Raw genomic sequence first — 25,938 nt, 5'->3', positions numbered from 1 at the left:
TATACACACACACATAGACATATATATATGCATACGGAATATATATAAATTATATAAAATGGAATTGAAATATATACACAGAAACAAATTTTTAATTGTTTCACATTTAATTTAACTGTTTTCCTACGTAACCCTTAAATAATTAACAATGCAACAATGCTGTCCTTTAAAAAATATACACTGTAAGAATTAATAATGCAACTAAGTTGGCCCTTAAAAATATTTTCCAGCTAAGTATCAGCTTCAGTAACACCGTAATGTAAACATGCTGCCAAGAGAACACAAAGAGACAGCCTCACAAAGGCATGCTTTGAAGAAATAGGTCAGTGACCTCGAGTACCACTGCAGAGTTGTTTTCAGGAAGGGAGTGGAGTGACGCTGGAAATCCTGTTACCGTAGGTGATGTGTATATTAAATCACAAGTAACCAGCTGAAACTTTGTGTTCACGCCTTAATGCTTTGAATGTCCCGATGATCTAATTAGGTTTGCAAATAAAAGTGGATGCTATTCGGGGCCCGGTGGAGCTTTGCCGCCGTCTCTGATAATGGATCGCTGCATCGGTATCAGAAACGTGCATAGTCTGTAGTTTATGCATCATGACTGGAAGATTAGGGGAAGTGTAGTTACTGTAATGTTTAAAAACACCTGGTTTTATTTAATTATAATTGCGGAAAAATATACCTCGGCAAAAGCCTGTCAGCTGATGTGTGGTCTCGCTACTTAAAGATCATGGTCAGAGGCGTCCTAGACCACCTCCACATGCGTCCTCAATTCGTCCTACATCTGTTCACACCTGTACTTTGAACACACCACGGATCACTCAGGAAAATATATTAATGCAGAATCTGAACAGAGCCTGTGTGAAAAGAATTTGGGTCTCAATCGGTTGGAGCTAAGTGGGTGAAGGTCCCTCAGTTGGTGAAAGGCAAAGGACGGTGTAAGATTGAGCCTGGGTTGCATCATGGGCACCAGTGGAATGTAGAAAAAAAAGAAAAAAGAAAAGGGACTGCCCCACCGCTTTCGCTGTAAAACACAAAAACACGTGAGGAAGAGGTCACATTGCTAGTGTTTTATTGGGCAGTTACATATGTGCATCAGGTCAAACGCGAATCTGACCACTGGTAATGGCAGCAGACGGCACAGCCAAACAGACACGGAACAGCTGGCGACGGAAAAACAAGACCCTTTTTCCAACGTCCCGCAAAACATCCCCTGAACGCCCCGCCTCATTCGCATTAAAGACATTCAGCAACCGCTGCGGCGTAGCCAGAAGTTTTAGAGGAATACATGTTGCAATCAGGATTTAAGCATCATAAACACAAACACAGAAAAAATAGCTGAAGTTCCCTTTAGAAGAGGCCTCCTGTTACCTTTTTTTTTTTTTAGTATCATTGTTCCGTCTGCATGGTTAAAGTTTTCCCAGAAATGACACGATGGTTGATTCTAAAATGAATATCTCAGTTACCTGGCAACCATATTAAACCTACATATTCACATGTAGCCACGCAGCATTAAAGAAAATTAAAGCTCAGCGATGATTCATTCCGTCAATTAAGATACATCATAGTGATTAGGTAGATTTATGTATAATTAGGCTGTTAGAACTTTGAGAGGGCGACTCAAATGACCGTGATTAGGTTTTTTGGTCTTAAATGAGAGAAATGAACTGAAAACAACAGGATTCAAAGACAGTCAGGGCCACTTTGCTGCAATCGGTTACAGAAAAAAACAAACAAACAGGTGGCATCTCAAACAACAGCGGATGAATCACGCTGGCTTAAAAAAACAAAAAAAACACTAAGAACGAAACTAATTCTTTGCCTGCGCAAATCAAAGAAAGTTCTAACTTTTTTCAACCACAGGGATAAAAAGGAGCGACGAAGGGTACAAACATCTTTCTTTTCTTTTTTCATGTGAACTATAAAAAACACAGGGGCATCAAATAACACGTCATATCATAATATATATGTTCAGATATTACTGAGCCAATACATGTTGAATCTCCTACAGGAACGTCTCGTAACTAGAGGTACGTACCTTTAATCACTAGATCAAACTGGTGTTAACTGAGACGAGACCCGCCTACGTGAATACACCTTTTACAACAGCGCATTATCATAAGTTAGTTGATTATGATGCCAGTGCTATGTCATTCAAACACCATTATCTGAATTTCTAATATCTTTGAACATGTTTGCAATCAAGGGTTTTGATGCCCCGCCCACCCCACCCCACCCCACCAACCCACGGCCGCGCCGACGAGCGCTGCGGCAACGCAGTTAGAAAAGTTACGTGCAAAACGAAGTCACTCTGAAGATTATTTCCCTTTCCCTACAAAAATAGTCACCATCTCGTAAACGCAAAGGACAAAATACAGATTTGTTTTAGCTTCAAAGTGCACGGACGTTAATGTATCTGGAGCGTGTCCACGGTCCCCAGAGTTTACTATTAAGGTCATTATAGTTCGACTTTAAAGTGAACGTACTGGTTAAAGCTAGTAAAGCCTTATTACTCTTTGGAATGGCTAAACGCGTTCGCAGCAACTTGGTTAATGTGTTGCGGCTTTTCATTTTCAGAGGAGTAAAAAGACAGATGGGGAAATATTCCATGGCCGTGTTCCTTCCCCTCAGCCACTAGAAATGCATAAATGAGAAGCCTTTTTTTTTTTTCCACGGATTTTTAAATTTTTATTTTGTTCTAAATTCCCTTTGGCTAGAGGAATGCCGGCAGTTCTGTTGTGATTAAATATTCTTTTGCTCCTGACTTCCTTTAGCAAAGTTAGCCTGCTAACGTGAGACTTTTTCTACGGCGCTTTCAGCAAACTGCGAAGGTGTCGCTACCCTTGTGTATGTTTCAGTATTAAAAGCATATGTAGAACTCCTAACCGGAATATTTGCAGAAATTAAAAAAATTAAAAAGTGAGCAGAACAAAATAAGTGCATAAATTAGACGCTAGGGTAGTGAATTAATACAATCTAACCGTCATTGTATGCTTCAATACTGACTCGATGCGTGGATATGCAATGAAATGTCAATCCCGCAGTAAAATACCACATTTTTAAACCACACGAGACAAGTTTGGTTGTCTCCCTTTGGTGGAGTGTTACAAATGAGACTGCAAATAGTACATCCCACATTAACATATTAATACATCCATTTATAGTAATACGCAACGACGTAGTGCGCAGTAAACTCTTGGACCTCTGCGGGTTTGAGCGACACGGCGAGAGAACAACAAGCGGGTGGTGATCACTTGCTACACCGTTGCCAGTCAGCGATGAAATGGGACGAGGGGTTCCTTCTGGGAGAGAGGCGCTCCGAGAAACAGTCTACAAGGCAAAGAGGGCGTCCTCCGTCCGCTCAGCCTTCTTGTGGGAGCCGCCGCTGGGGGGGCGAGCGGGGAGAGCGGGGTTGGACCCGGGGGGAGACGGCAGAGAGTCTCCCGCCTTGGATCGCTCCTCCAAGAACTTGTCAAACTCTGGAGGGAGCAAAGAGGTGTGTCAGAAAGATGGCGGCTCAGGGACCAAACAGGTTTGAGAGCATGAAACACACTTGCCAAAACATTAGGTACACGTCATGTTGAAACAGCATTAGAAAGGTACAGCTGTGGTCTAGTGCATAGGTCTTCAATAGGGAGCACTGCAGGAGGGTCGCAAAATCTTTGGTTGATTAGACATTTTTTATATAAATTTTAATTTTCCACCACAAATTTAACAATAAAATAACCTAAAATAACAGAAATCATCCTTGAAAAAAAAATATTTGACATGTATTTTAGTGTTTTAGTTCGGATCAAGTCCCATCCACTAACATGGAGGAGGTGGAGCTTATGACCTATACTGCAGCCAGTCACCAGGGGGAGCTCTACTTGGCTACTTTGGTTTCACTGGTTTGGTTTGATGAGCTGCTCTGCCGGAACACAAAAACCAAAGCTGATTTGAATAAAGCATAACGGTGATTTTGGAGGATGATGTTTGCGGCGGTGCTACTGAACTTGACTGAATGAAAGACAAGAGCGTTTCTGTCATGTAGCCCAGCCCACAGGCTAAAATCTGCTTGTCAAAAGAATAGGAACACCAATACAATTCAACAGTACTACAAAACACAGCCCTGAAAATGAAAACAGTTGAATCAACCTCTATATATTTTCACATGAATGTACCTAATGAAGTGGCAAGTAAGGGTACGCATTTGTTCCTATTAATCGTCCCTACCTTCACTGGTCACCCCTTCCTCGGTACCATCCCCTTTCTATTAAGAAAAACAAACATCATACAATATGTTACATACACACGTTGACAGAACACTGGAGTTGTCTTTGTTTCACTACAATGGTAACACATTGTCATATGAATGAGAGAATAGCATTTTATACAGTTGGCAGTACAATAATCTGGTGCAGGACGCAGAAAAGGTCAGTTCCCAGTAAAGTTCACACAGGCTGGGGTGGATTTATACACAGTGACTCATGAAGGCTCATTCATGCATCCTTCCACACGTTACACAAGTGGGCCCGACCAGGAAGCTTCTGGAGCCCCCTCATAACCTTTACATGCACAAGTTAAGAAAGAAAGACCATTGTTTTGAGTCAGTTATTGTTGTTAGCACTCTGTTAGACCTAACTGTGTAACCGTAAACTCTTACGTCAATTATTGGTGCAATTATGATTAATGAAAGGAAGTGACGTTAAAAGAAAGTCAAAAGTATGCAATTAGGTGAGACGGATGAAATGTGTTATCAAAAAACTTAAACCAAAAAAAAATAAAATAAATCAACCAATAGTGAGGATGGAAGAAAGAGCGAGAGAGAGAGAGAGAGAGAGAAGCGAGAAGAAATAAATCAAGGTAAAAAAGTCTCACCACGTCAGCACAGAGCCACTCCTCTATGTCATCCATGACAGAGGACTGCGATACGGGGATCTATGAAGCAAAGCCATGTACAAACCGAAGGGGCAGCACCGAAGCCACAAAACAGAAAGACACCCAACGGCATCAACAGAAACATATATCACACACGCACACACAAAAATAACAAGAATAGGAATCACCAAAAAGCTCATATAGGAAAATGATCAAAAATAAAAACGGATAAATGAATGAAATAACAAATGCTCAAAAGACCCCCTGAACCTCTCGCACCTCTGTGCTAACGCTGCTTCACTACGCGCCGTGAACCGCTACTCTTTGTGAGAGCAGGGATTCCCGCTTTGTGTGTCGTTCTCGTTGTTTCCGTGGCGCCGGCGCGGCTCGACAGCTGCCGACTAATGTCACACGGCGGCGTTAATTATTCCACATCATTAGTTAATTAGCAAATCGCTCGAACGTGATTAAGAGATTGATTGGACTGGGGGAAAAAAAGCCGGGAGCACAGGGAGTGTCGAGAGGCAGGGCGATCCCATGGCAAACACAAACTCTGAGGGCGGACGCACGCAGGCACGCATGGGCCACGCAGCGACAACGGGGCGCACGGCATCGCCGGGGCGGAGAGCGGTGACTGCCATGATGGAAGCCGTGTCAGCGGATGTTGCGTAAAAAACCTAATTTGGAGCATTTCTACTTTTCAGTTTTGTCTTCAACGGCGTTTCTTTTTCCTTTGTGACTTAGTCAAGGCGACGTTTGACATGAACCTGATGCCGGAGTTTATTATAAATGACGAAACCTTTTCCTAAGCTACAAAGCACTGGCGCTTGCTTGTGATGTCCTCGTTTGTGTAGTGAAGGACAGCGTCAAAAGGTAGGGCAGTAGGGCAGTGGAAGCCATTCACAAGAAAAAAAAAACATGCAGCTGTGTGAAGAGGGAGATCAAAAAAAGTGCACAATAAGACAAAAGTCCCTATTACGACAGTTAAACTGATAGACACTCACAGGCCAGTTCATTGTGTACACCTTGCTAGTACCGGGCTGGACCGCTTTGGTCCTGAGAACTGCTTTAAATACTTGTGGCTTAAATTCAACAGGGGAGTGGAAACATGGTCCACACTGATGTGACAGCATCACACATCAGCTGGAGGTTTGTCAGATGACCATCTAATCTTCTACTGGATTAAGATGAGGTGACTGTGAAGTCCTTTTGAGGACGGTGACCTTGTCGTCACGCTCAAGACACCACTCTGAGATCATATTAGCTTTGTGACATGGGGCTATGTGTATATATTAGTAAAATAAAAAGGGATGGACATGGTCAGAGGTAACACTCAGGTGGGATGTGGCATTTAAACGATGCTCATTTGGCGCTAAGGGGCTCAATGTTTGCCAAGAAAATATTTCTCACACCATTAAACGACCACTGAACCGTTGATGCGGGGTGGGATGGATCCGTGCTTGACCACGTCTACATGACTAAATGCACGGAGGTGCTTCCATGTGACTGGCTTTTTTAACAATCGAACAAGTATCTCCCGATGAACTGGCCGAGGAGTGTAAATTCAAAGTGGAAATCCATGTAAACATCCGCATAAACATAACATCAACTTGTAAGTGTTAAGTCTAGTTTATCTGTTAGTGGTGTTTTTCTGGTTAGATTTATTTGTGGTTGTTGTTAATCACTAGTACATTATCTAAAATCTGTAGACCATTACGGGACAACTGACAGAATACTCACCGCTACACAGCGATCAACTCTCTCTTTTTTAAGGCATCTTAGCAGTGATTTGATTTTGCTGCGTAGCAGGAGTATCCGCACTCCTCCGTCGTTTAGTGCGTGACTGTTAAGGGATGATGGAGCCTATCAAAGTTCTCGGTGACATTATTGCATCCACAAAAGGGCGGAGTTGACCCTTTATTGGGCTTCTGATTGGTCTGCTGAACACCAACCAGAGTGCTCCTACTCTTTGTCAAGCCTGACTTTCAATGTTACTGTTGCCAGGTTAGACAAGTAACTGCAATGCGGGCCCATAAAAAAACGGTAAAACCTGTACACTTTTTGAGCGAGTGTTGAAAAGACTTGTCGTTGATCCAGCGTCGGCCAACGTTAGCATGGTTGCTGATGCTAGGTGTCACGCCTCATTGTCACCTTTGGCCAGGTTTTCAACATTTTGCTATAGAAGACAGAGACCCTACGTCACTGAAAAGGTCACGCTCCCTTGTAGGTGAAAACAAGGGAGAAGCTGCTGAGTTGTGTATTGTTTTTCGAACAATTTAAAAGATAAAACTCAGATTTTCTCTGCTAACCTCAAGAGAGAGGCACAAAAACCAGAGAAACTCACAGCTTCAGGGCATAAAATGGGTGGACAAAGATGGAAAGCGAGAGACCCTGATAGTCAATATGTGTACAGTAGGTTATCTGGACATACAGCCCCTATTTTTTTCAAGTTTTTCTATGTAACGTCGCCGTTCATCGCTTGGCAACGACCTTACAGATGTGTCTGCCTGACTGACGTTAGCCATTTTGCGCACCTTCCGGCCAACTTATGCTAGCAAAGCAAAATAAACACCGTCTACAGGCGGATTTGTATTCACCGCTAGTGGTTTGTTTTCACCAAAATGGGGGCGTGGCCTAATTTGCAACTGCCACCTTTGGGCATGGACCACTGGAACGGATGCCCGCATTGCTGTTGTTTACCCTAGCAACCGTAACATAGGAAGTTCGGACTTGACAAAAGGTGGAAGGTTCCTTGTTCATGGTCAGGAGGCCAACAAAGAGGAGCATCAGTGATGAGTAGCACAATAGAGGCGGGCAGCATGGTATGTAGTGAAACGTACCATTTTCTGCGTGCTCCGTTGCTAAAGTGCTTGCAGGAATATTTTTTTTTTTGTTAATGTTACAAATGAAGATAAATTTGAAATAATTTAAGATGTGTCGCCATGCACAAGTCCAGTGCCATAAAGCAGATAAAGACTAGTGCAAAATCCAGCATGGAGGTGGATGCTTTTCGAGGGCATAACTTTGTTGGCATTTAGACTCCGGGACAGAGCGGTGAGATGAGGCGCACGAAGAACAGCAGCTTATGAGGACGATGGACAATATGGCGGAGGAGGCGTGAGGGTGATGGTGGACACGGGGGGGGGGGGGGAGGGGAAGGAGGACACACTGCGAAGAGAGTCCTCACCATTCCTTGGGTGATAAGCCAGCTGTCTATGGGCAGCTCCTGATCTGCTGGGTTATCATCCCCTTTTACCCTCAGCTGAATCAAATCAACAGAATAACACCTTACACAAGAGAAGAAAGGCCCCACCACAGCATAGCACACAGCGCAGGGGGAGAGAGACAAGACGAGAAGTCAAATGTGCAAGAGGCGACCGTCATCGGAAGAGGGGGAGAGTAGGACGTAAGAAAATGGAGAAGGATCATTCCATAAGGATGAACATGAGGAAAGCAAATAGGGGAAAAAAAGAAGAAACTTTAAGATAAAAGTACTAAACGAGTAAAATCTAACTATAAATCAACTATAACAAATGTTGTAATCACCATCGTGTGTGTATCTGTTACAGAATCGTCTGTGTACCTACTGACGAGCATGCACATATATTGCAATGTGTGCTCAGAGAGGATGAGTAAACATTTTGAAACCACCCGGTGACTTCTGAGCTTTCTAAGAGTACAGGTTGTGAAAATGAACTAAAAATGGACTGAACTGATAAGGACTCTGACGATTGAGTAAACCTTAACAGCTTTTCAGAACTAGAAATAGACACGCCTATCTGGTGAAGGCCAAAGTACCAGCGCACACAGGAGACACATCACTGTGGTAAATACGGTTTTGCAGACCCCAACGTGCAGGGAGTAGTCAGGGGCTGGGACAGACTGGTACAAAAAAAAAACACACTCCCACACTCCATACATGCTGAAAGCCGCTTTAAACGACATGCCTCAGTGTACTCACCCCTCCTGTGTTCTGTTGTCTGACATCCAAAGCAGAGGCCAGGCCTCCAAGAGCCTGAGGGTCTTCATATTTTACACTGTAAAAGAAAACATGAACATGAAGTGATTGAAATACAACACAGTTCTGGCATATTTTAGTCATACTATATTTTTGCAGAACTAATTTATTTTTATCTCCATTTACACAAATAAACTTATTGAATCTGAGTAATTACGTCACAAAAAAAAGTATTGGCATTTGGTCAGATATTTATGTCTGCATCTTTTTTTTTTTACCTTTTTTTCATACAGTTTTGCACAGGGGTGAGATTACTGTGCATATGGAAGCTGAGCTTTGTAAGGGTCTAAAATAACTAACACCCGGACGGAGATCAAAACATTAATTTTAACTTAAGATCTAGCACCCTTTCAGTGAGTGAGAAACTTTACAGCTTGTTCCAAAATTTGTATCTTATATCCCATATCCACAGTTCATGCTTCGCACACACAACAAACTGCTTAGAGTTTAGATTAAATATCAAAGGTGGTTATGTTTAGCTACTAAATTAAAGTAAACTGCAACCTGAATACCAGCAAGAGAAGACCTATGTTAAGGAAAATTAAAAGTGGACCTACTTTTTGCGCTGTTCAGCTAGAGAGCTGCTCCTGGTCTGGGCAAACATGTCAAAGTCATCCTGGTTTGGGCCCGGTATAGACGTTAGAGTGCTGCTCACGCTGTTTGACCCTACATCTGGAGGAAAGGCAAGAAAAAACGACAAGATACATTGAATAAAAACTTTATAATCTACTTAATCCGAGTCTGGTCCTTCTATACAGCTATTCCACATGTGTACCTGGACTACATAAGGTAAAAATACAACTATTCATGCACATGTGAACTAGAAAACACTTCAGAAGGAAGTAAGAGAGGAGCAGTTACTATTGGATTTTATCCAATTCTTCCAGATCTTGTCAGCCTTTTGTCAAATTGAATGGGACGTCTGTGACCTGTGATCTTAAGTTCTCCACAGATCTTCTGTGGGGTGTAAGTCTGGATTTCACACCCTAAAGCCACTCTAGTGTTGTTTTAACGGGATACTTTGGTTCAGTCTCAGATTACTACAGTTTGTACATATGAATACTGTATTTGGTTCCAGTTCTGACAATTTCCCGTGCTGCTGAGAAGCACTCCATGGCATGATGCTGCTTCCTCCATGTTTCACAGTAGGAACGGTATTAGTCTTTAGGTTATAAGTATTCCCCAGTGTTCTCTAGACATAATGCTTGGGAGTTTGGATTTTTGTCACACAGAAACTTTATCCTTCCTCGTGCTCCAAGAGTCATTTAAACATCACCAGGAAAAATCTAAATGGCTTTCTTATGCCATTGATTAAACTTGGCTTCAGTTCTCCACCAGAGAAAAAGATGGAATGTTGCTGAGGTGTCCCATCTCTGCAACGAACTCCTTAACCTCTGCTGCTATTCACTTTGCCACAGCTGGACTACAATCTGAAGCATAGTAAAAGAAAAAAAAAATATTTTTGTTCTTACCAAGACCAGCTAGTGTAGTGGACAGCGCGGCTGTCGTAAGGTTGTGCCCCGGGGAAGCCGTGGCCCCGGGAGTGAAGCTGGATGGAGGGCTGGATGTGATCCTGGGTGTGACCACAGCAGGGGAGCCTGGACCCAGGTCTATCAGGTTATCCTCTGTAGCTTCATTTAACATCTTAAATCACATATAGAGGAGGAGACGCTGTTTGATATTTTATTCACCTCTCAAATACAAAAGGAACACTTTGGACGCTACGGAAATTCTACAGGACTGACTACACCGTTTGGAACATCAATGCAGGTCAGTATTTTTGGACTGGAGTCTACTCAAGGGACAATACTAAGGGTTGAGTGAAGAGTCGCCACATGTTTGCTAAAGAAAGCCATTGGGAGTGGGAGGGGATGGCAAATGTCTCGTGTTGGCACCGATGTTAAGGATCACATGGGTCAAAATAATACATAACGTCCAGTTCACCCCAGCACACAGGCTTGGATGGAACACGGTGTCATACTTGCCTTCATCAGCTAGCCACAATACAAACAGACAGAGCACACACAGAGATCAACTGAAAGCAAACACAGCTATGTGAGATGTAATAAGAGAAGCCTCTCAGTCCTGTGGTAAGTGGCTGACGCTGCCAAATGTACATTTTAGAGAGATCAGGTTACAGAGCTTTAAATGCTTTCTATTTACACGGCACATTATGCAGTAATAGAGTAAAGTAATTGTTGTAGTAAGCATTCATTCAAACAGTGGTTGATTTGTGTGAGGCTTGGCTCATGATATGAGTGTTACTCACCCCGTTGTTTTGTGCTGCTCTCCCCGACCTGTACCTCTCGTACCTGTCAGCGAAAAAAAACGTTGAATGTTTTAGCACATGCTCTGTGATGTTCAAATGCTTAAACGTTTATCATCTACAGAAATAATAATAGAAGTAAGACGCCTCAAAATGCGTAAAAACAAATTCACAGCGTTTCTCTTTGCGAGGTTTTGGACTCAGAACAGACGTGTCTTGTCGGCCCTCCTCGTTGCGCTACGCCAATAAAGTGCGGCTGATTGCTTGACTCAAAGCACCTCTCATAACGAAGGAAAATGTTGTTGAGGTCGTCGTTGACGTGCAGAAGCTCCTCGGTCACTTCCTCGTTGGAGACGCGTGAGATCAGCTCAACCACTCTCTGCTGCATTGCCCGGCACGTTCTGTTCAGCTCCTTGATGGGACGGGGAGAAGAGAAGAGAAAATGAGAAGGAGGAAGACAGTGCAGAGATGCAGAGATGCAGACAGGCAAACATATAGTTTATCTACTAATGACTCAAGCAAACCTCTACATAAAAAATCATTTAATAGTTGACACATGTTATACATTCATACAAGGCATTCAGAATTTAGCAAGTCAAAATATTTTTTCACTTTTTTAGAGCGGCTGGAAATAGAAGCAAAATGTCAAGAAACGTATCACATAACCCTTAAAACCGGCTCAGATTCCTTTACACTGGGTCAGAATCATGGAGCTGACACGAATACCACTGTAGATTTGGCTTTAAGAGATTAAACTAGCTAGAAGTTTCTATAATACCAGATAACTGCCAGTTCCGAGGATTATTTTTTTCTTGAGGAGTAAGTGTACTATGGCGCTGAGCAAGCTGTGGGACACAAAACTAAATACACGACTCCCCCTGGTGGCTGCACAAAAAATAACACGTCACAGTGTCACAGCTACGTAGTGTCTTGTGTATCTAATTCAAGAAGAAAACTATTTGGCGTGAGCCTATATTGAGCGTTTTTGTCATCTTTCACGACCCACCCTCTTGTGGAAATAACCCAGCAGACTGTGCACAAACTTTTGAATTTCTGAATCAGTAACGTCACTAAAAATGTATTGTTTCTTCACCTTAGAAATATTGCTAAAGCGAAACCTTTCCTCTCAGAGACAGATATATTTTAGTCTACTACAAACACCTATGACCAAACTGCACATCTTTCAGAATGTGGAAGAACCTGTAAAGACCAAGGCCAGCAAGAGAACGCTTATCTAATCTAAACCCAAATTCCCATTATTGGTTGCGTGTCAGATTAAAAGATTTCAGATGATACTGATATTCAAATCAGCAAATCTCCTGGCTTTGAAGCTGTTCTCAGCTTGACTTTAATGAAATACGGGAAGGTGCCCTTATGTCTCTTATTTCACCCTCTCTTTCTTTTTAGTTTAAAATTGCCTTAACCTTTATTTTTGTGCTTCACTCCTCTACCATGCTTCACTAATCTCTCGATTCTACCTACTACGTTGCCAGTTTCGTATTTTATCGTGCTCTTATGCATCTACAGTCCAAAAAAAAAAAAAACTATGCCACAATCTACAAAGTTGAGTGTGTATTCATCTAACCTGAAGCAGTTCTAGGTCAGAGGAGTCTTCTTGGCCGGGGACCATCTCAGTTAGCATCTCTGACATGACTTTGATGTTTCCTCTCACTACGTCCAGTTCACTGCGCAGCCGGGCGATCTGAAAGTACAGCGGTTCAAGTAGTATGTAGTACAGGCAGATACATGTAATTCACTTTAAGTCACTAGCGATAAGTTCAGATTATTAGTTAAAGGTTGATGTTGATGCCTCGTACCTGTTCAGGGGTCGCAGTGATGGGGCTCTGCATCTGATTAACTTGTGTGGCGGAGGGAGTGGGCGGGGCCGGTTTAGGGGTCGCGGTGGCAGGCGGGACAGGGGCCAGGTACTTCATCATGGCCGGGTCCACTTCCGGTGTACCCTGCGAGGATGAACAGAACTCTGTGAGATACTGCGGTGTGCAAAATTTAATTTGTTTGCGTGTTTCCTCACCCTCTGCGGCGTGTGGATGGGAGACAGCGCGTCCAGGTCTGCCATTGGGAACTCGATGCCTTTCCTCTTCAGCTCCTCGTAAATGTGCACAACCCCGGTCAGATCGGGGCTGCTTCTGAAGGCGTCCGCCCAGGCCTGTCAGCACACAAAGAGACATCCAATAAACATTTAACTTTAAAAAAAAAAAAAAAAGTCATCAAGCAAAACCCTATGTCACAAGTCTTAATAAGTCTTAGGACCTCCTAGGTGTACAATAAACTCACTCCAAAAGAGGAATCTTGTAAATATTTAAACCAACACAGTAGAGGCAGACACAGAGAACCTGTTGGCGAAAGTGACCACATGTAACCAGATAGCAGCAGGGGACAGTGAGGTCTGAGGGATAACATCTCTGAAGGGCAGCGTATTATCCGCTGCCCACCTGGCTTCCCAGAAACCGCCACCGACCTGTTTGCTCCCCTTCACAGAGATGACCGTGTTTCCCTTTCACAATTAGTAAAATGGAGGGCATTGAATGTGTCTCTGGTGACCGTAGCATAAAGACACCTGCACCTTGAAGGTCCGGTCACTGGATAATCAGTGTCCCTGGCTACAATTACACCATGAAGATGAGTGGACCTACGTTAGCCAAAGCGCTATGCAAACAACTCATCTCCATCACGAAGCACGGTGGCGTCAGCATCATGCTGAGGGGATGCTTCTCGGCATCCCCTTAGCGTGGGCGGCTTGTACAGGTAGAGGGTAAAATGAACGCAGCAAAATATGTGGAAATCCCGATTCTGATTCAGTGTACAAGAGGACGACTTGTTGGGAGTAGATTTATTTCCCATGAAATTCACAATAGTGAATTTGTGTCTGGACTTCAAGTTCACTCCAATTAGTAAAATGGAGGGCAGTGAATGTGTCTCTGGTGACCGTAGTATAAAGACCCCCGCACCTTGAAGGTCCAGTCACTGGATAATCAGTGTCCCTGGGTACAATTACACCATGAAGATAGGTGGACCTACGTTAGCCAAGGCGCTATGCAAACAACTCATCTCCACCACGAAGCACGGTGGCGTCAGCATCATGCTGAGGGGACGCTTCTCGGCAGCACTTAATGCTGCCAAGAAGCACTTAATCAAAATGAAATATTTTAAATGAACTGGCAATACTTTGTAATATGTTTTCATGTGGACAGTAATTTTTTGTACTTTTTTTGTAAAAAAAAAAAAAAAAAAATACCAAGAAGCTCCAATACCTGTATAAGAGACAGCACTTTGTCCTGCACGATAGTTGGAGGATTCATTTTGGGAGAGATGATTTTGACCAGAACACCGTCTATGAAATCTCTGTTGGCAACCTGGACATGAAACCTGTGGCCGCAGTTCTTCACACATGTCTCCAATACCTGTATCGAAAGGAGAGCGGATCAAACTCATTTAAAAAAAAACAAATTGCAGAGACACGAGAAGCTACAGAAACTCTGTGGTGTTCACAGGAAATCTCAGCCAGGATGCTTCCGCTACAATCGAGTTTCATGCAAAGTGTTTTCAGACTCTGAGATGGAGCGACAGCAAAGACGTGGCTCTTCAGTTCCAAGACGAAGCAACGACTGCTGGTATATTGGTTGAATTCAACACCGGTTTTACAGCGTAACCTCTTACTGTTAGTGCCAGCATCACTTCTCTGTAGTTCTTGTTGCCGCTCAGTCTCTTCTTCAAAGCCCGCATAGCATCTTTTGGCCTAGAAAAAACAGGAGGAACATTAGAGATGCGTAAAAAAAAAACCCCTGCTGCGAGCGAGCATGGCATCGCTGACTTTGTTGGAATCGACACTTTTCTCTGGCACGACGACACGCGAGAGTCAGTCAGCGTAACTGCGAAACAAAGAAGAACTGTCGCACCATCTGTCTCTTTCTCCTCTTTCTGATTTACGATATGTCTCTCCCAAGGCAAGAACAAAGCTGTCCGTGCATGAAGAGCCTGCGCTGTTTTTTTTGACTTCCACTCCCCATTTCTCAAATGCAGATCAAACATAATGCGTTTTTATTAAGTCCTTCAAGGGCTACAATACATTCACTGAGTGAAGAAGCTGGAACAGATAGAAATGAATGGAGACGGATCATGAAGTGCGACATGTAGCATGTTGTACAAGGAGTTGTGTGTTCTAGGTCTTTGTTGCCTTTAATTTGTTGTGTATCCACGTTGTTATGCCACGTTTCGACACTTACGAGTTCGCACCTGTGAAATCAGATGTTTGAATGTACACACTAGGGCGTCGGGTTATAACATAACCAAAAACATGTGAGAGGCGACGATGACGCTTCGTGGCTGTTTTTCCAACGTCGGGATCGCTGCAGTTAACCAGACAGAAGACAATGAATTGTGTGTTCTGTTAAGCCGGACAAACCTCGCTCTCTATTCCCGCGTTGCTGTGTGCGCGCGCTCGGTGCGACGGAGAGGGCTCCGCGTCGCATGTCAAGACAGTGCGCGCGTGTAGGCATGAAGAATGCGAAAACAGACGACAGGAGGTAGACGGAGAAAGTCTGGAAATGTCTGATTTCTATGCGCATGTGTCGGCTAAAATCTTTTTAAGATTATAAACCACAATGCAAAACGCAGCGTAGAGTTGGTGGCAAAGATAACACTGAACATCACTTATATTATACCGTATCTACTTGAGCTATTTGCTTATATGAATAATAAGGTCAGATTTATGACTGAGGAGGTTCGGAGATGCAAATATTTGCAGGTGACATTTTGCTGAAAGTTTCAGTCGACGCTGTTGAAAGCGAAACAGGAAGCGGAGACAAAAATGAACCCGACTGGTAAAAAAAGACCCAGTTGTCTTGTTACAGATGAGCCAGACTGACGAGGGCACAGGTACAAATGGTTTCGCACCAACGTCAGCTACGTACGAAGGTCACGGTGTCTATTGCTGCGTTTCCATTTGCCCTAGAAATGCACAAAATCCAAATATTGCAATAAAAAAATGGTAATTGAGCAGCTGCATTTCAAAAAAGGAGGTAGTTTTTCAGATATACCAGCATAAAAGTTTATCGTGAAAGCGCAATGGAAATGGACGTCCACCTTCCTCAAAGTGAAGTCTCGCGTGACGAGAATTATGGGATGAGACTTTAGGTGAACACGCACAAAGCGCAAATGTACTTTCAGAAATATGGCTTTTATTCAGCGAAAAAACTGTAACGGAAACGCGGCAACCGACAGGACTCGACTCAAAGTGCTGGAGCACCACACACTGTAGTGAGAAAAAGCATTCATAAAATTCATAATGTTTATTGAGCCATTTTCACTGTGAATCGTTCTCCGCCCATTGTCTGGCAGCTATTTTAATTTATTCCACTAACTATGAGTAATGCTTGACTTGAGACACCAGACGTTGGTTTTTGGCCACGTCGCCTCAGCTGTATTTCATTCTTTGCTTCGTTCATTCATTCATCAGCACCTAAGGAAAACAAAAGGCTTTGTGTAACGTGGCGAAGACGAAGCGGAGCAGTCAGCGCATTATTTGCTGGAGTCACTCCGTCAGCCAGTCTGTGATAAAACAATGAAAGCTCCATTACGAACCACGGGGGGACCAGAAGCCTTTTTTTTTTTTTTTTTGGGGCTAAACAGCCTCACTAATCCTCCGGAAAGCTGATAAAAGCAAATTACAACCCAATAATGACTCATTTCCTAACGGCGCGGGCGGCTCACCCCTCGTCTGTTTCGTTTATGATATCGCAGATCTCCATATTGAGGGTCCAGTCCTCGTTCTGCAGGCCTCCGTCTGTGGCTCTCTCTGGAGGAAAAACACAAAGAGATCAGGCAAAACATTAATGACGTCACACTTAATTCACGGCCCTCGTGCTGTTTACTCGGAGATAACGTTTTCGCGGGAACGAGTTAACGTCACAACATTTTTATTTGGCTCCAACATTGGTTTTTGAGGCGCAGGATGCTGGCGGTTTTTCTACACAGATGCAAGACGTTTACTGCCGAGTCAGCGCGTTGCCGCCGCTGCAGCAGCAGGGCTCGGTTGTCGTCCGTGCAAATTGACGCGCGGTAATTAAAGCAACCCGTGGTTCACGTCAGGGCGTGAGTACAACTGTTGTGTAACCAAATTAGACCTCGGTGCTCTGTCTCTCCGAGTGAAAAGGGGCATTATCGTGTAGACGTGAGCACGGCGATCAATAAAAAAAGGTGCTTTTGCAGAGTCATAGTGAAAGTCAAGTTGATTTCTCTACGTTTCATTTGACTGTAACATTCAACACTTCAGCTAGGAACAACTCATCGTGTTGAGATTCAAAGGTTACCAACTGTTGACTGACATCACCTTTTTATGACAAAGCCTTGGCCATTTCACACCGCTTAGATAAGTAAAGAAAAACAAAGAAATCTACGAGGAAAAAATGTGTTTGTTTGTTCCTCTGAGGAGGAGTTGATCTAATGATCGGCTGACTCATAAAATATGAACAGTGCTAAAATATCACAGAAACTCCACCCTACAGTTTATGTCATGTTCATTTATACTCCCCTTTTTAAAATGCGGAAAATCTGTGCAATGACGATCCATTACTAGAATAACTGGAGACCAATATCTGTCAGAAGGGGCGGGATTAAGAGTTGGGATTAACTCTTAGCTTTGGGCTGAGGAGGGAACCCGAAGCCAATTCTTCTGTGATTTCTCTCCGCCTCTGGTGAATTAACAGAAATCACTGGACCAAAGTCATCGTCTGGGAAGTGGAAACACCTCAGGAGACGTAGCTGCGACGCAGCCGCGCGCCCACAACGGTCATGAAAACTGAAGGAAGCTGAACTGAAGCCACGCTGACCTGCTCTCCCTTTCACACTCCACCCCACCGCTTAATAGCATGTTGGCCACAGCCGGCGTTGTAGTCATCACAGTTGCGCTCCTGCCCGACTAATCCACCCATCATGAATGCGACTCTGTTTGACCATTTGGGTGTCGCGGTGGAACAGAAAACGAGGGTTTCTACGAGCTCTTCCCTCTGGAGCTCAGAGGGCCTCAGCAGGCCGCGATGCCCGGGCCAAGCCCATCTTCCTGGGCAGTGATGACAGGCTGCTGGTGGAACCGAACACCTGACAAACCCCAAAGCCATGATTTATTCATGCTCCAGCTCCCCTCTCCGATCAACTTGTCACAGACCGGACAGCTATGGAGGAACTTCAACATTTATAAATCACCACCCCGGCACTGGCATCGCACTGCACGGCACATAGGACGATTTAACCCGCCGACTCCGCTGGGATATCCCGTTTAATCTCCTCAAGTGGATTGTCATGTCAAAGCGGGGTGGCAAGGAAGGAAATAAAACAAGGGGGGGGGGGGGGGGGGATCTGATCCGCCCACATGATATGCGCTTGAACTACACTGAACAATCAGAGCTTTGCTGATAGACGTTAAATGCCCACTGAGGGCATTCATCCGGCCTCCCTCGGCCCTGGGAGCCGACGCCGCACAAACGAAGCCAGTCGATCACATGGCTTTAACAGTAACGGTGGCAAGCTGTGCCACGCACTTGCCAACAAAGCCACAAAGTCCTTCTCCGGCCTATTTCTGTACGCTCCGCTGTGGACTCTCACTTTCATTACTCTCGCGTGTTTTCTACATATCCTCCCACACGCCTTGTTAACGGCAAAACTAAGCTGTGGATATTTACTGGGATCCCGAGCACAGAATTAACCTTCTCTTAACCGCCTCTGCGTCAGGCACGTTCATCCTTTGCCCTCTCGCTGAAGCCTGCAGACCCGTACGACTGCAGCGGGCAGCTGGCTGTGCAGCAACTCACACAGCACTATCGGCTTCCTTCGCTTTCTATCCTGCAACGTCGATGAGCTCGATGAGGTCACCGAGCTTCAGCTGCTGCGTTTTCATTTCCCCTAGAGATTCGCAAAACCTAAATGTCGCTATAAAAATACCGGTGATGGAAATACCCACGTTTCATAAAAACTGTCAAATATTGCTAAAATTAGGTGGATTTTCAGACGCGTCGATATAAAAGCGCATCACAAAAGTGCAATGGGCCACCGTCGCCGGAAAGAGCAATTGTACTTCGTCGATACTTTAGAAATGCCGTTTGTATTTTGCAAAAAACTGTAATGGAATCGTAGCTAGTGAGGTGCTGCAGGGTTTCTAGGTCTAGAAAGTGATCTATAAACCAGATGAGCAACAACATCTGAGATTTACATTGGCTTTACGTCAAAACAGGAAGTGCTGTTTAAAACTTTTAGAAAGTCTGCAACAGTTGTTCGTGCGTTGTCATTGGCCTTGTCCTATGTTGATGCAGATGCTTATTATCATTTTAACGGAATAATTTGAAGGCCCCTGAACGTACCTTCAAATGAGCCTGTTGCTAAGCAGCAGTGTAAACAACCGGAGACTAAGAGGCTTTGCTTCAAAACAGGAAATGCCGCTTGAAACCTTTTTAAGCGGCAACTCCACTGACATCAGGCATCCAATCTGCAGTTGTAGAAGGGAAATATCAGAGGCAAGTCAGAGCGAAGAATGCGGCCTCTCTACGAACAGGAACACGGCACTAATGTGGGGGTTTGCTGTTAGGAACCGTGCCCCGTCTTGACTGATATTCGCGATAGCCGCATTCCTCATCACCGAGCACTGCCACGAGCAAAGAGTCGCGGATGTTTGCGTGATCAAACCGTGCAGATATCCTTACATATTACGTGACAAAGGCTCGGTGACAACTGGTCTGGATCAGACGTAGTCTGGGGTGGCTCTCTACACAAAAAGGCAGGTTGCAAAGATAGCTGCAACCTCAACAAAGGGATGTGGTGTGCCCTTGTTCGCCACTGCAGCACTGATGAGCACCAAAACACAGAAGTGACACCACAGAGGAGAAAAAAATGTAAATCAGGTCGAGGGTTGGTCACACAAGACTTGATGAGACGCTACGTTTAATTTACAAATATCAGGGTTATGTGAGCAGTGTCGAAGTGTTGAAGAGTCAGTGGAGCATCTTAATTGTCATAAAATACATTCGAGAAAGAGAAAGGAGAGTAAATCAGAATGGTGGAGAAGAAGTGGGCCTTAATAAGTTGACAACCAAAGAAAGTGTGAATCTGTTTAAGTGTCTAAGATAGGAATGTGCCATGCCCCTATTTTTCCTTTCGATCCGCAGGATACCAAGGCTAATTTGTCCGATATTGATACTTTTAAATGCCTCATCATGTGCATGGAAATGATGACATTTACAATGACAACAAAGGTCTCATTCTACATTCTCTATCATTTCCCAATTATGTGTTTTTGTTAAGAAAAAACAGCACGTTGATCTAAGCGTATATGCCTGTGATGGGCGCAGTGATGTATTTTCACTATAAAGCTGGATGTTGCCTGCCTCTCTGAAGGTCTTCATCATCCATTTCCCTGCGCTCCCTTTACTTTTTTAAGGATTGATAAAAGATTCGGTGTCATTACATTATTAATACTCCTTGTGAAATTTGGTATCGACACTTTGATGTGACGATCACACGTCTAGATCGGAAGTATCGACAATTCTGGATCGATACGAACATCCCTAATCTTAAGGGAGACGGGATAGAAGGGGGTAGATGACTCTGGGTCACACTCGAGCTTTGAAGGCGGCGGTAATGCACCTTAAAAGCTGGTGCCACCCGCCATTAAACGGCAAAAAAAGATGACGAAGAAGCAGAATTAGAAGATAATTGACAATTGATATTTTGAACTAAAAACAACTAGGCTGACCAAGCAATTTATCCAACTAAACGCCCACTAAGGATACACATATATATGGAAGTTAGTTCAGGCTCTGCAAGTCACCCGAAGCCCTGTCACCACAGACCCCATTTAATCCCCACTAACTGAATTCTCTCAAAAAATAACACGGTCTACACAGCTGCGGTGGTTTAGCAGGTGTTATTATAGCGAACTAAAGTTAGGCAAGTTAGCGGGCTAACATCATCTTAAAGCGGACTCCAAATGGATGACGTTGGCTAAGATGATGCTAGCTCGCTGGTGCGACCCTTAATCCCAGCAGTAGACCCCGGGGGATCGTCTGTTCCCGTAGCGTAAGCGGTGGAGGAAGCAGCGCAGCTCTAACGCTATAATTAGTCATTTGAAAGCTGACGTACCAATACACTGGCCCACGGGGGTGCTATACGGATTCCCAAGTAAGAACTCCATCTTGACAACAACAACAATCCGCTCTGGAATGACAGAGAGGCTGGGGCCCTGAGGCGGTGCGGTCAAGCCCCGCCCACTGAAGAATCCCATTGGTCGGCAGAGAAAAGGGTTGGGATGTGTGAATCGATCCAGAAATATCGATACGTTTTTTTTTTAGAATCGGTCTTCACATCAGAATATCGGTAAAAAAAAAATAGAAAGAGAAATTATAGAAATTAGAGAAATTAAAGAAATATTAATACTTTTCTGACACTGAATCTGTTACCAAGTCTAAAAACAAATAAAAATAAATAAATAAAAATAAAAAGTAAAAAGCGTGGGATCATGCCCCCGCACTCTACCTGAGACATCTCTCTGTGATGGAAGACCTTCAGACAGGCAGACAATATCTGGGTATACCATGAAAATACATCACAGTGCCTATTACAGGTATATACGCATAGATCACGTCAACATTCTGTTGTTTCTTAACAAAAACATATAAATGGAGAATGACAGAGAATGCAGGATGTGACATTTGACTGACATTGTCAAAGTTCAAGTTCTAACTTGAAGATCACTCTTTCTAGTCCAAAAAGAATTACATTGTAGTCAGAGCGACTGTTCTTAGTTTCATTAAAAAAATAAATAAATAAAATAAATAATAATAATAATAATAATAATAATAATAATAATAATAATAATAATAAAATAAAAAGTGATTTTCTCAGATTTTCAGTTAACCTGGCGATTTGCACAAATTGTCTTTATTTGCTCTGATTAAAGGCGAGTCTGATATCTGGCAGCTTGTTTAATTCTCATACATAGTTACATTTACGACTGTTCATTGTAAAAGTCAAAATATTCATACACACAAGTAGACGTCTAAAAGTACCGATATCGATATCGGGATGTTTAGCTTTGGTATTACTTGGTATCGGATAGAAATAAAAAATAGTGGTATCGTACATCCCTAGAAAAGGGAGAGAGCGTTCGACGCATGTGTCTGTGGTTCGACCGACGCGTATGCCCGGCAGTGACTGCTGCCTGGTCATAGTCTAGCAACGAATGCAGCAGTCATAAAGGCTAATCATCATGCTTCTTTATTTGAGGGCGTAAAATAACTTGTGCGCAAAACGTTACTGAGAACACAGCTAAACAATTTGATATATTTTCTAATAAATAAATAAATAAAAGAAAGTTGCATTTTGGCCTACAAAACACCTTTTAACGGAATAAATTGAACGCACTTGAACGCAGCCTCGAATGAGCCTGTTGCTACGTAACAGTGTAAACACAAGAGGTAATGGTTCCGCACGGACTTTATGAAGGTAGTAAAGTTTTAATTAATGATGCTTTTTGAGATCGTTGCATGAAAGAGTGAAAAAAAATCTAGTTTGTCATATTGTGATAGTATTAACGTTTACTCTGTTAAACTATTCTACTATCTAGGTTTCAGTTTTACATAATAAATAACACAAAACGAACAACACCATCCAGTGTTTCTACTCCTTTATATCGCACAGTGTTTATGTGAGAAAAACAAGCTTCAAAGTAACAAAATATTGTGTATTTCTCTTTCTTTTGACAGAGAAAAGTGAAGCCAAGCCTACTTCCAACGGCACTAACAACATCATGAGCTCTGACAAATCTTGTAAGCCTTATCCTGTGGGAACCCACTGTAGTGAAGTCCTCGAATTACACATGGAATACACAAGTGAGGAAAAGTTAAAAAAAACAATGAGTTTCAATGTGTTCTGGGTTTAGTTGTGTGAGAGTTTATTTTGAGAGTTTATCGGTTTACAGAAATCCACAAGATTGACCACTTGTGGGAATACACCTCCTTGACCAGACTTGACTTGAATAACAACCTCATAGAGAAGATTGAGGGCCTGGACCACCTGATTAATCTGACATGGCTTAGTAAGAAGAAACTTTCCGATTACATTTTCTCGTAGACAACACCTGAGATCTGCACAGAAACGATCGTAGCGACACTTTAAATGTCTCTTTTAGACCTGTCGTTCAACGGAATCGAGAGAATTGAGGGTCTGGAGGCTCTGCGGAGGCTTGAAGTGCTGAATTTGTCCAACAACAAGATCTCTGTCATCGAAAACGTGGATACGCTCGAGAACCTCACCCATTTCATCTTTGCAAACAACCTCCTCAGTCAGCTAGAAAATGTAAGAGGGAAAAATTAAATGTACCACGCCAGTGAATGTTATACATCAGGGGTCTGCAAAGTTTATCGGGCCAAGGACCCCCTACCTACTATATGTGTTCTATATTAAACTCAGCTTAGTGCTATTTATAAATATACATTATTATTATCATTTTATATTCAATGTTAAGCTATTCAAATAATACACAGGTTCAAATATACTTTTTTTTGTTTCAAACGTGTGAAACAGTCGGGCGGTTGTGCAACTGCTGAAGACATATATTTTACATAACCTTATGCATATTTGATACATTTCAAAGGTGCTCTACATCAGGAAGTTGAAGAAACTGTTCACGGTCATCTTATCTGGGAATCCTGTCTCCAAGGCTGACGATTACACATTCTTCATCGCTGCCTATTTTCCAGACTTGATGTTCCTGGACTACAGATACATTGACAAGAATACTGTAAGTATAAACGAATCCAGTTCACAATTGACTGTAGTCATGTAAGTTGTAATGTAATCTTGGTTTTAAGACAACATTGTTATCCTCAGGGCCCTTAATAATCAGTCATGTTGATCCTATATGATTAAATAATACAGAGAAAAGAAGCAATGGTCAAATACCCGCATATCCTGGAGAAAATGAGACTTGAAGAGTCACAGAAACAACAAACCACTGAGACTCACCAAAGTAAAGAGGCGGAGCTCCAATTGCACAAAGTAATTTAAGTTCAGGTTTGTTCGTGCAGATGTGTACGTGTATATGCGTCACATGCGTCACTTAAGCTCTCCTGTCTCGCAGGATGCCTTCGTGGAGTTCCTCAACGGGCCAGATCTGTTTAAGAGCATGTTTAAAGACGATCCGGAGGCGGAGACGCTGCGCTGTGCTCCGGGAATGGACGCTCTGCTTCAGACATATCCTTGCCCTGGCTTTCAAATCCACGCAGGTGTTTTATCGATAGCGCAGAAGCCGAGTTCCTTGAGTTCCTTGACCTTGCATTTACATTTGAACAACAGATGGTGGAGGCGTGTGTGCAGCTGTTTGAAACGGGCTTGGCTGAACATGAAAAAAGAAAGACACTGGTGGACTCCTTCTTCGATGGTCAGCGGAAGACTGTGGAGCACTACCAACGGAAAGCGTCGCAGACGTTGGCAGCTTTTGATCAGCAACACAGCGAGGCAAGCTGAGAGGACCATCATATTCTAACGAGACGTTTTCTGGCCTTTCAAGCAGAGTTGCATAGATTCAGTAACTCTGTACATCTGATATTAGTAATTAGCATAGGATTATGTCTTGTTCTTTATAGAGGATAGCGGAGTTGCAGCAGTTATCAGACCCAGATTTATTTAAGGCCAAGCTCAAGCATTGCAACGATGAGGTCAACCAGCTCTGTCAAAGCCTCATGGAGCTGGAGTTTCAGCTGGTCACTCTGCTGGAGGTAGGGCGTGCGCATTTCGTTCTGATGCTGTGTGCTACTTTAAATTCTCACCCACGGCGACGCCTTCCTCTTCATTTCAGGAAAACATCAAAAACCTTGACGGCAGCATCTCGGACATGGTTGGCAGCTTCAGCGAAACTGTTCAAGAAACATATCCTTCTGCTGTCACCCCGCGTTACACCTCTGAATCGTTTCAGCTGACGCTGATGTTTCACCATCATGCATGTGATTTCTTTGACACATTCATACGTTCGCCCGATGTCGAGATCTGGAGGACGTCTACTATCAGAACGTGAAGGAAGTTGCTAATGAAACTCTGCAGAAGGTCGCCAAAAGCGAGTTGGATGAGGCGATGTCAAGCGACGTCGTGATGGTCAGTGATGTCCCTTTTAGTCCAACATGATAGAAATAGAGTTTGTATATGACATATCTTTTGATCAGTGATTACAACCAGTATGATATTTGAATAGCCTAATGTGAACGCTGATGACAGAAATAAATCACTGCCCTTGTTCCTTTGCTTGCATTTCCCACGTGTAGCTGTTTGCGGACAAAGACGCAGTGATGGACGCACTAGCCACTGGCCACGATAACCACGTTGTGAAGATCAATGATCGGGAGACTCAGCTGGTTACCTGCGTCAGCACCTGGAAGGGGACACTATTTAAAGGGGTAGATATCATGAAGCGTGTATTTTATCATGGATGACAAACCTCCCATATTCGTCTCACAGTCTTTTTTTAAATTTTGCCGTTTGCCTTCACGGGTTATTGCAGATTCAAGACAAAGAAACTGAGCGGAACCGCATGTGCATCTCAGACATGAACACATACATGGACCGTCTGAAAGAACAACTGGAGGAGATGAGCTAGCAAGATCAATAGGTCGTTTGTTTTTTTTGTGTGTGTATACTCACACCTTCGTCAGACAACTGTAACAAAATCCCATTGTGTACAAATAAAAAATTATGTCTTCTGAAAAGGTCATATGTATTAAAAAAAGCTATAACTACC

At 43.3% G+C, this 25,938-nt stretch overlaps 2 protein-coding genes across 9 annotated transcripts; one reads left to right on the top strand and one right to left on the bottom strand.

The window, feature by feature from the left end:
- Positions 1-1,055: 1,055 nt before the first annotated feature.
- On the bottom strand, positions 1,056-21,448 carry LOC124997857 (TOM1-like protein 2). 6 transcript variants are annotated; one of them, XM_047571878.1, is made up of 17 exons: positions 21,291-21,448; positions 16,875-16,959; positions 14,823-14,901; positions 14,417-14,566; positions 13,177-13,311; positions 12,962-13,105; positions 12,730-12,846; positions 11,423-11,556; positions 11,148-11,190; positions 10,864-10,872; positions 10,351-10,522; positions 9,436-9,550; positions 8,822-8,897; positions 8,048-8,122; positions 4,861-4,920; positions 4,216-4,252; positions 1,056-3,479 (listed from the first exon to the last, which is right to left on the bottom strand). In XM_047571878.1, exons 1-17 carry the CDS (start codon positions 21,430-21,432, stop codon positions 3,331-3,333), a joined length of 1,722 nt encoding a protein of 573 aa, XP_047427834.1. In that variant the 5' UTR covers positions 21,433-21,448; the 3' UTR covers positions 1,056-3,330. The 6 variants fall into 6 exon arrangements, with proteins under 6 accessions (XP_047427834.1, XP_047427836.1, XP_047427835.1 ...); XM_047571880.1 differs by lacking the exon at positions 8,048-8,122; XM_047571879.1 differs by lacking the exon at positions 10,864-10,872.
- On the top strand, positions 10,853-25,938 carry drc3 (dynein regulatory complex subunit 3). 3 transcript variants are annotated; one of them, XM_047571888.1, is made up of 13 exons: positions 10,853-10,968; positions 22,913-23,038; positions 23,128-23,244; positions 23,338-23,504; positions 23,803-23,949; positions 24,087-24,206; positions 24,289-24,401; positions 24,491-24,665; positions 24,794-24,925; positions 25,006-25,076; positions 25,175-25,298; positions 25,466-25,597; positions 25,702-25,938. In XM_047571888.1, exons 2-13 carry the CDS (start codon positions 22,957-22,959, stop codon positions 25,795-25,797), a joined length of 1,476 nt encoding a protein of 491 aa, XP_047427844.1. In that variant the 5' UTR covers positions 10,853-10,968; positions 22,913-22,956; the 3' UTR covers positions 25,798-25,938. The 3 variants fall into 3 exon arrangements, with proteins under 3 accessions (XP_047427844.1, XP_047427845.1, XP_047427843.1); XM_047571889.1 differs by lacking the exon at positions 10,853-10,968 and adding an exon at positions 21,309-21,450; XM_047571887.1 differs by lacking the exon at positions 10,853-10,968 and adding an exon at positions 21,862-22,652.

This window comes from Mugil cephalus, chromosome 20 (genome assembly GCF_022458985.1).
Source record: "Mugil cephalus isolate CIBA_MC_2020 chromosome 20, CIBA_Mcephalus_1.1, whole genome shotgun sequence".
NCBI lineage: Eukaryota > Metazoa > Chordata > Actinopteri > Mugiliformes > Mugilidae > Mugil > Mugil cephalus.
The sequence above is the reverse complement of the archived record's forward strand: the minus strand, read 5'-3'. Positions and strand labels throughout refer to the sequence as shown.

Excerpts from the sequence above, each read along its gene's own strand:
- LOC124997857 (XM_047571878.1), bottom strand. The coding sequence starts at position 21,432 with ATGGGATTCTTCAGTGGGCGGGGCTTGACCGCACCGCCTCAGGGCCCC. Across the intron at positions 9,551-10,350 it reads CACTACACTAGCTGGTCTTG|ATGTAGGGTCAAACAGCGTG; the intron begins GTAAGAACAAAA and ends CCTTTCCTCCAG. Across the intron at positions 3,480-4,215 it reads GGAAGGGGTGACCAGTGAAG|AGTTTGACAAGTTCTTGGAG; the intron begins GTAGGGACGATT and ends TGCTCCCTCCAG.
- drc3 (XM_047571887.1), top strand. The coding sequence starts at position 22,628 with ATGGTTCCGCACGGACTTTATGAAG. Across the intron at positions 23,039-23,127 it reads ATTACACATGGAATACACAA|AAATCCACAAGATTGACCAC; the intron begins GTGAGGAAAAGT and ends ATCGGTTTACAG. Across the intron at positions 24,402-24,490 it reads ATGGACGCTCTGCTTCAGAC|ATTTGAACAACAGATGGTGG; the intron begins ATATCCTTGCCC and ends CCTTGCATTTAC.